This window comes from Rissa tridactyla, chromosome 5, assembly GCF_028500815.1.
Source record: "Rissa tridactyla isolate bRisTri1 chromosome 5, bRisTri1.patW.cur.20221130, whole genome shotgun sequence".
NCBI classification, from domain to species: Eukaryota; Metazoa; Chordata; class Aves; order Charadriiformes; family Laridae; genus Rissa; species Rissa tridactyla.
In genome coordinates this window covers 81,756,793-81,766,916 of record NC_071470.1, presented here as the reverse complement: position 1 = coordinate 81,766,916, position 10,124 = coordinate 81,756,793, and the positions used below count along the sequence as shown (strand labels likewise).

The window sequence follows — 10,124 nt, the reverse complement described above, 5'->3', positions numbered from 1 at the left end:
GGGAGGAAAAATATGCACGAGTACCTCATTTGTATTTGCACAGGGGGAACTACCAAGGAGAACAGGCTTAGAAGGAAGCTACCTTTTCAACGACCCTAATCTCTCACCATTTTTGGATGACTAGAGTCACTGTTTAAGTACAAAAACTAGATGTTATTGGCATTTCAGACAGTTTTGAAATTCGGTTTCAGTCTGACTGTGAACTTGAATTATAAACTTGAAATAAATAATTTGGAAGTGTAGGGTGTTTCCCAAGTGGTGTTTCCAGGGCACTATGACAAATATAGCCTTAAATAGCTATGCTTGCTGTCTAGTAGCACGGTGACAGTAACATACCTGACAGTCAGTTGGTCCCTGGCTGCTGTGGCTCCCAGCCTTTGTAATTGAGCTGGCAAACCTGAGACTGTGGGACACAGGGCGTCTTGTGGCTCAGGAACCGTTTTTCAAATACAAATCTTATTTTCCTGAAAATTTCACAGGTGAAATGAGCTTGTGTTGGCAAACTCCCAGGGTCACTTTGTCACTGTCTCTGGGGAAGATGCCCACGGATGGTACATTGCACCGCGGTAAATGCACATTTTGTGTCTTCCTGTCCGGATCCCTCCTTTTACCGCTTCTTTTCAGTCGGTCAACACCTAATCCTTGGGTGGAGGTCCACCACGGTTAACTTACTTGTACCGTCAACAGTCATTTCACAGTTTTTACAGTTATTTTCCCTATGGGAAGTTCTTGACAGACCCCGGAGGGCCTACAGCCATCCGCCGGCCTGACCGGGGTGCCGTTCCCCCTCTCAGGGCCGTTTCCCCCCTCAGGCCGCTCCCGGGCCCGGCGAGGCGCCATCAAGCCGCGGGCTTCCCGCCCGCCGCGCGCGCCCCCTCAGGGAGGGCGCGAGGCCGCCACCGCCCCTAACGGCCGCCGAGCCCACGTGCTCGCCCAACCCCACTTCCGGCCGGGCGGCGGGCGGGGGGCGTGTAACGGTGAGGCCGGCGCGTGTGTGAGGGAGCGGGTTCCGCGCATGCGCCCTGGCCCCGCGGCCCCTCCCGCCGCCGCCCGCCTCGCTGGGGCTGTGGCGGGGCTGTGCCCGCCCCTCCTCCGCCTCCTCCTTCTCCTCCTCCCGGAGCGGCGTCGGGAGCCGGTGGTGGCGGGTGAGGAGACGCGGGGCGGGGGCTGCGGCCGGCATGTGAAGCGGGGCAGCCCCCTCCTCTGGGCAACGGCCGCCCCTCGCCTCAGGCTCGCCCGGCGGCTTTTTCTTCGGCCGCCCTGCCCGGCGCAGCGCGGGGCCGGGCAGCCGCCTGACGCCCGTCCGGCGGGCCCGGCGGGGCCCCCCTCGCCATGAAGAAGTTTTCTCGGATGCCCAAGTCCGAGGGGAGCGGCGGCGGCGGGACGGCGGGTGTCGGCTCCGCCGGCGGGGGCGGCGGGGCGAGCGGCGTCGCCTTGGGCAAGGTGTTGGCCGTGGGGCGCTACCAGGTCACCCCCGAGGAGCTGCTGGCGGAAGGTAACGGGGAGGGGGGGGCACACGCACCGGGCCGCGCTCGGTGCCGGTGGGACGGAGGGAGCGGCAGGGGCCGGGGGGGGCCGCTGCCCCGCGCCGGGACGGGCCCCGCCGCTCTACCGGCCCTGAGGGACGCTGTGAGCCGGCTGGAGGGGGTCTGGGGTTTTTGTGTGTCGGCCGGGGCTCCTTGGGTGGCTTACAGAGTTTCCTGACGTATTGTCGCGACTAGAGCGATACGAGATGGCTGGGGGGGCGTCGCTGGGTCGGGTCCCTTGGGGCTGGCGACGGCGTGGCCGGGAACCGGCGTCTCAGAATGGGGCCATTTAATCCTTTCGTGGGTTTTGTCAGCAACACAAAAACTCTCCAGAAAATAAAAAGCATGATATGCTTTGCTGGAATGCAGTGGATTTGTGGCAGGGTCACGAGTGGAGTTGCGGTGCGAGGAACTTCTGCCGTGAAGAACCCCTGTCCTCCCCTTGCTGCAGGCTCCTGGCTGCCACTTCTCGTCCTGAACTCACGCCTGATGTCGTTGGATCTCCATTGACTCTCAGAGGAGGGTGGCCCGAATTCAGATTATCATAAAATTGGTCAGACTTCAGTAGTTGTACGACTTTAATAAAGGCTGGCGTGGGGCACCCTGAAAACAGCCATATTTGACTTTTACTCTGTGTGTGTGGAGGAAACAGCGCAGTGTTCAACTCTCTGATCTGCTGTTGCCGAGTGTAAAGTATAAATCACTTCCTAGGGCACTGAGCACAGGGCTAGTCCTGTATACTCTAGTTACTGAATTTCACAGTGCTACAACGCGCTGGTTTGCATGTTGTGGGTAAGATAATTTATCGTTGTCACTTTAATGTCTGTGTATTGCTTAGACTAGTTTATGCATAAATGTGATAGTAAACTTTCATGGCTTATGTGCATTTCTTGATGAAGATTTAGGATGCGGTTTTACGAAGTGCATACAGATACTGTTACTACTTAAAATAGAAATGTATAGATGGTACTTAAATTCTCATTGCTATCTGGAAAAAGTTTTAGTAGTGTAGTGGAATTGGTACTTAATATTTAGAATGCAATTTTTGTCTTTGGCTTATGAAAATGAGGTCAGGGCTCAGCCAACTGCATACCTGGTTGCCTAAAATATGAGTGGTCCGTGCTGAGGGCGCCTTCTAAGTGATTGTGGTCTGACAGAAGGCCCTTTCTCTGCAGGGCTGGTTGCAGGATAGAGACTTCTTAAAAAAAATTATGGAAACAGGCTCCTGAACAAATAGAGGAGGTAACACAAAACCCATATACATAGTGGAAAGGAGAAAAATTGCATGGTGCTTGTTTTAGTTTAGCATATTATTAAAAGTTTTCCCATAATGTGCTCTTTTAAGAGTCACTGTAGATCACTGGGTTTTTTTTCTTCTTTTTGTAGCTTGCAGAAACAAACTCATAGCCCTTAAGGGCTTGGGGGCAGCGGGAAGTCCAAATTTTAACAGTTCAGTGTTGTGTGAATTGGATTCCTTCCTTTTGAGGCTAAAATAGAAAGTTTGCTACAGCTTTTATGTGGTCTCTTAGATATGGATTCCTAGGACTGGAGCTGATAAGAGTCAGTAAATCTGAGGCATCTTGGGAAAAGTCTTCAAAGCCAACAGCAGAGCTATTTGGTAGGGAGGACCCAAAAAGGCTGAGAGGAGAAGAAAACAACAGGTGGCATAACTACGTGGTTGAGGTGGTCGGGAGAGAAGCGAGGAGCCGGGGGAACCATACTCGCATGAGGCCTCTGTTGCCGGGAAGCACTGGGTTAACAGCGTGTGTGTGGGGAGCAGATGTGTGCCCTGTGGTGACTGGTGGTGGGGTCACTGTGACCAAGCGTTCAGCTGGCACGCCGGTACTCCGAGCTGACCACAATAGTTTAGGAATGAGTAAGTTGCTTTTTATCTAGGAATTACTTCTTGATAGTTGAGTTTTCCCTTGACTTAGTAACAATTAATAATAAGTAATGGTATGTTATTGATGTTGCATTAATCATATTGCAATCTATTGTTAATACTTAACACTTTATAAATCCCTTGCTTAATAATCCTCCTGCTTGGGGAGTGGGGGAGAATGGACTTCTTTTTTCTCCTAGTTCCTTTGTATAAGGCATTTCCTCATTTAATTTTTTGAAACCCAGTTTTACTGAGGGTCTTAGGCTTGTCGAGTAGTTCCTGTTAGTCAGTGCTGATGAAATAGCATTTACAAGTTACTTTAAGAGGCTCATATCAGAGTTTTAGGTTGTGTAACACGAAGCATTGTTAGTGAGTTAATGAATGTAATGAACTTAACCGGAAACCTATTTCAGCATGGATATGTAATGTTCTGTTAGCGGTGGTGTAAGGATAAGCTTTTTTATTAGCTATTAGAATTAATAGCATTATACATCTGTCAGATTCAAACTGTTTGAACACACCACACTCCCCATACACCCCTACCAAATTTAGCATCTTAGGAAGCTGGCTCTAGGTTTTGCAGAGGACTTAGGCTCTCAGTAACAGCAACGAGCGGCAGTAGTGATGCCGAAAGGCTCAAGTGGTAACACCTTGTTAGTCTGCAGTAAATGAATCTGTGGTAGACTTCCCATGCTGATACAGGTGATAGAGCGCTTTTCTGCAGTCTTTGACAGTATTGTTTTATTGCAGTGTTTTAAAGGCAAAATTATGTAGCATTATACTCTAGTTCTTTTAGAGAAATCTATATAATGCTATCTAAAGGAGCTGCATCCTCTTATAGTAAAGCAGGTATAAAGGTTGAAGTGCTGTAGTTAGGAGGCTGTTAGATGGGGTTCTTTTGTTTTAAACACACCTCTCTCCTGCTGATATCTTAGCCTTCATAACGCAATGGTCAGGATGTTGCTGGATGGAGGTGTTTGTTCGTAAGGTTTATTTCTTAGAGGTGGGGAAAGAAACAATCAATTTGGGTTGAGGTTTGATGTAGAAAATGAGTTCTTATCCATTTTGAGGGAATGGTAGAAATATGTGGGATAATGACTGATACAGGCAGAGTGAAGGCCTTCTCTCTCTATCTTTTTGCTGAACAAGAGTACGTGCAATGCAGCTAAAGATTGAAAACTAAAGCTGACCAAAATATGGAGAATTCTGTCTTTTCAAAGTTACAGATGGTGCACGGGGAAGTTAGTTATGGTGACTCCAATATAGAAAAAGACTTTTTAGTTCAGCAATTGTAGCAAACTGGATGTGACAAAGTATGAAACATCCTTTTAAATTCATCTCGGATGTCAGTGCAAAACAGTTAGTTTTGTGAGGAATGAAAAGGAAAGTAAAAATCAGCAACTTCCCTAAAAATTTTTGGTTGATGTAAGGAGGAGGTAGAAAGTTGTGGGTTGACATGGGGATAATATTACTTGATTGTTTGTGTTGACTTAAACAGAAAGGAGTTATTGAAGTGTAAGAACCGCAGTGAAACTTAATTTTTCTGAAGACTGTAAGGGTAGGCATTAGAAGATACTCTGTTGTCTTGATCACTTGATGGGTCTTGAGGATGTTTAAACCAAATGAACAAAGACTTTTCCATGTTTGAAGTTACCAGACCAGACAGAAGTAGGCATGCAAAGTGTTGTGTTGAAATTTAATATGAGAGTATGTTTTTAATGAGTGCAGATAAAGCAAGCAGAGACAGTTATGGATGTTTTAAAAAAACCCAAGCAAACAACGAATCAACAAAAAAAGGAGACTGTAGATGAAATGCGCAGTAGATTCTCAAGCTTCGCTCCCAAGCATCACTGGCTTGGCTTGTAAGCTCATTTTTGAGCGTGGAAAGATGATCATCATACTGTTTCCTATCCAGAGTTGGTTAATGGAATCATGGGGCATATGCTGTTGCTTCTTATTTAAAAAAAAAAAAACAAAACACAACACCTAAAAAATCCAACAACTGAACAAAAAATACCCCGAAACCCCAGCACAACAAAGAAAACTATGTAGTGTTTTTTCCCCTCCTGTGGTACGCGTGTCCTTTATGTTTTGATCAGGTGCTTAAAGTACTATGGTTTCAAGGGGTTCTTCAGGCTGGTGTTCTTCTGTTGTCCAGGACTATTGGTACCATATCTGGACACTTGCTGATTTCTTAATTAGACTTAGCCCAACAGAGAAATGGGGTAACTCCATGGCAGGCAGTAGTCTCCTCGGTTTGTCCCCATCCCGACCTTCCACCTCACTTGAAGGGAACAGCCTATAGAGCCGTTGGTCCCATTGGAAGTGCTCCACCAAAGAGGCAGAAATCCATACCTCCTCTTCTTCATTAAGCTAGGAATGCTTCAGAAAAATGAGCCGGGACTTTGGTCCCCTACAAAATGAAGAGAGGTGACTGAATGTAAAGCTTAGATCATCTGGGGTTTATACTCCTCAGAAAAGTTAAGGGGGTTGGAGCTTGCATGTTATAATGGGGTAGTCTTGCTTCATGATAAAAGCATGATGTGGCTGTCAGGTAGTTGTACACTTATATATTCTGCCAGTGCTGCTAGATTTGGAGTCATCTTCAGCAAAGAAGCTTGAAGGAAAAGAAGTAGTATCCTAGAAACAAGCATGAGGTTTTGTTGTTTTCTTTTTTTCCCTGTTGTTTTGTTTTTTTGTCACATACTGGGAAAGCTAATCCGGCTGTGGGTGAGCTTTACTGAACTGGATTTCACAGGATTATCCAATACTTACTGTTTGCCTATGATACAGATGTTAACCCGTTACACATGAGGAATGTCTTAGTGTGCTGTGAATATAGCACAAGAGGGTGATGATCTTGCCCCTGAAAACTTTGGGTTTTTGTGAAGGACTACGCTGACTGTATTGGGAGGAAGCAAAACTCTCTTATCATTAATTCAGTACAGTTTTTTCTATTTTAACCCTCCTACCAGCCAAGTGCATTATTTAAGAAAGTGGAGGTGCGATGTTAGACACTTAGAGGGAAGAAACTGGGTAACATCCTGTACAGCTTGCTCCCAGACTGGATGTAAAATAGTGGTGGGTAGTGTCACTGTGTTTAGAAAAGGCAATAGGCTGCCCTTTCCCTTTTCGTTGTCCTCAAACTTCGTATAGGAGGGATTGAACCTGACACATTACTACTCTTGTGCTGTGACTTTCTCTATTTCCTTTGCCCTAGTATACATGGAAGAAAGTTCTGTGGTAGCAGTTATGCTGTATTTTTTCAATTGTTCTAGCTGATAAAATGGTGAGTTTGGAGATGTGTGGTGTTGGGCCTTCCGGTGCTGTATCTTAGGAAGCTGTTGTTATTCTAAGTGACCTTACATTTCAGATTACAGAGACAGGGAAAAAGCCACTCAGGTGGTGATTGCTTTTAAGTTAATTATTTAATGTTTGTATAACACAGAACGTTTGCTTAATTTATTTAATGTTATGGTTTAAGCATACTTTTTTGAGAAGGACCTCTCAAGAGGGTGGACAGTTGAAAACCTCAAGTCTTCCCTTTATAAAATTAGAAATTCTTTCTCCATTATTTTATAATCTGTCTCACACTGCAACCTCTTAGAGTCATTACTGACACACTAGTGAAGGAATCGGCTTCTTGCAAGCTCTACCGTCCTACTTAAATTGAGCGTGCAGTCTCGGCAAGTACTTGATGACATTCATTATTCAATTGGTCTTTTATTTTCATAGTGTTCCAGTCAAGGCCTAAGAAAACTAGAACCTTAATGGAAAGGAATCTAAGGCCTGTTTTGTGAGATCTGGTGCTGTGTGTTTGTAGATTGTCACGCTGTTTAATTTATAGAGCAAGTGTGTTTTCCTGGAGGTTTTTATTCAATTAATTGTCTAAGGGAAGAAGGGGAATCTTAAAGTTTGACCAACATTGCAGCTGTGGTAATGGCTGAATTGCTTATTGTTCAGAAAGAAGGCATGCTAAGTTTTTCAAAATCAGTCCTAACATCAGGATAGTCTTGAAAGATTTTTTGGGGTCTGTGGTTTTGGTTTTGTTGTTTGTTTGTGTTTGGTTTTTTTTTTGCCTTATGTGTTTTAGCGGTAGTAGTTCAATTAGTAATTCAAATAGATGAACTTTCTGATGGGCATAAGATTCTTCTTGGCCTTCTAGGATGCTTTATTGAGCCTTATTTCAATTAACCTTTCATACCCTGATTTTTTGGGCCTTTAAAGTAAGTTTTCTTGGGGATTTGCAACTCTAGCAGCCGCTATAAATCGTTAAGCGTGCTGCTGTACAGTATACGCTGCTTTCCCTCTTGTGAAGATGTGGCTTGTTTGTTGAGCTTTTTTCTGAAGAGGCACATAGGAGGCATTGCCATTGTAATGGATCTGTTAACTTTACTCCTTCAAAGCGCTTAAATGTGGTGTGGCCTGACTTTTGAACTCGGGGATTCTGGTTGTACAGTGGCAGGTGTTATGAATACAGGTGATGCAGGGTCACCTCTGCCATGACTTCGTGGCATGGCAGTCTCTTCATACACGGCAAGTTGACATGCTCATTATTGGTTTTCTTCGTTAGTTGAGTGGTTATGTAGCATGTGACTTTCCGCTCCTTGCAGTATTTGCTGTTTTATTTTCAGCGGGAATATAGTTCAGTTGTTCGGATGGATTACGAGCTGGATGGCTGTCTGGAAAGCTAACTTGTGGAATTGGAGTTGGGACTGGTCATGTTGATTTTTTTTTTTTTTTTTTTTTTCTCAGAGTGTAATATAAATGAATCTGCATTCACACATGACTGTAAAGGTCATGCCTCTTAATGGGTCTCAAACGGTTTTGCTTTGATAATATTTGAGTAGCAGAAATGGTTTGTTCAAGTTTAAAAGATAAAGGGAGAAAAAAACAGCGTGAGAACTTGAAACTTTGTGATTCTCGTTTTGGCTAAGAGCACAGCAATTTGCGCACAGCTCTCAGGCAGCCCCAAGAATAGGCACGCCTGCCTTACCTCAAGCGTAGCTTCAGAGTGGCAGGTGGCGAGATGCTGAACTGAGTTTTGATCTCTGGGTAATGTGTTGTAGTGCTGGGGACTGATCTTGAGGCTTTTCAAGCCTAATGAAGGCAGCTAACATCTTGAAACAAGAGCATTGCTTTGGCTGTTATAGGACGTAGCTGTGTTCTGTGTAATGAAAAAGAAAGCAAACCAGGAAGTAGTTTGGGTATTTGCATTTGATCCTAGTCTTACATCAATATACAGGTAAAAATAGCTTTTCGTGTAACATAGCACACAAAATGAATGCTTTAACTTCAGTTCTGTTAGTCAGATAACTAGTGTTCTGACTGAACTTTGTTGGTACTTTGGGAGAATAGTCCTTGTCACTGTACTCTCCAGAGCTATGTGTGCCTCTTAAAATGATGGAGAAATGACCAGGTTAGGAAACATCTGTAGGCTGGCAGAGGTGTCTGTTGTTCAGCTAAGACCAAGTTTGCTCCTACGGACACAGGGTCTAATGCTCTTTGATTGTCAAGCTAGGAGCCTTTGCATCCCTCAAGGATGCCCCTTTCTGCATCGCAAGGTATGTGAACGTGTATATTATGCCTCTGTTAACTGCACTAATCGTTCCGTTCTTTTTCAAGAATGCTATCAATTTAACTTCCATGTGCCCAGAAGTAGTTAAATACTGAAGCAAGTACTTTGGAATCTAGTAATGCTGATTTAATTTCTTGGGGATAGTGGCCAAGAGTTGGATGATTATATAGGAGAAGCAATTTGATTTGTAGCAGTATCATGTTGTTATGATGCACAAACTCAAGCCATCTTCCCTTTGCCAAATTTTAATGAAAGGCAGATGTAACAAATGTATGCATGTATGTGCCATCTACTTTTTTTTCTTGCGGGTGTGTTTTGATGAAGTATGCTAATGTTACAGTAGTCATACAAGGGGATGCGCGCATGCAGGTGTTTTTGCTATGAAACTCCTGGACACCCTCACCCTTTACACTTTACCAAAGGGTAAAGTAAGGCAGCATGTAATAACAGAGGATATATTAGCTTTGTCTGTGAAAGAGACTTGGCCTGGCTTTAAAGGAAGCTCTGCAGGATCTTATTTCGTGTGTGTTTGTGTCTTGTTGGTTCACCTGACAGTTTATTTTTTTTTTTTATTAGATCTCAGTTATTTTGCATGTCAATGTAGAAAAGAAAAACTTTCTTAGCTAATAAAAGTAGAATTCATTTTCAGACAGGTGCTAACTAGAAACCAGTGATTCTGGGAAGAGTGTGTTTATTTCTCTGGGCTGTTGTTAGTACAATAGTAGAGTTGTCAGTCATTAACTACAGTGTTACCCATATGGAAGTATTTGTACAGTTCTTCTGCGCATGAAGAACTGAAGTTAAGGCCAGAGATGGGACTCGGTCTCTACAGAGCAGTGTAATTACAGGCTTACTTTGCTTTCGCATCTGGGAAGAATGAGCATGCTTTAATATACACATGTTAACTGTGTGGACTTAGACATCTTTCTGGCTGTAGATGTTGGTTTGTTTTCGCTGTAAATGTGCATACGCGTGCTGTTTGATGAATGTCTTCTTGCTAAATAGATTTCTCCTTGGGTGCAGAGGAGAAATGTTTGAGGTTGTGCTGCTTGTCTCTGTTTTGGTTCACAGTGTTCTCTTTAAGTCTTCATTCTCTAAACTGTTGAATTTCTTAACCTTGGGCTATATTTTCCTTGTT

The 10,124-nt window shown here is 44.4% G+C and overlaps 1 protein-coding gene across 3 annotated transcripts in view; it reads left to right on the top strand.

The window, feature by feature from the left end:
- The first annotated feature begins 1,030 nt into the window (after positions 1–1,030).
- The window catches only part of BMP2K (BMP2 inducible kinase), a 58,167-nt gene continuing 49,073 nt past the window's right edge, over positions 1,031–10,124 (top strand). For all 3 annotated transcript variants that reach the window (XM_054202555.1, XM_054202556.1, XM_054202553.1), the window contains exon 1: positions 1,031–1,495. In XM_054202555.1, coding sequence (XP_054058530.1) covers positions 1,333–1,495 — 163 coding nt within the window. In that variant the 5' untranslated portion in view covers positions 1,031–1,332. The remainder of the gene's footprint in view (positions 1,496–10,124) is intronic.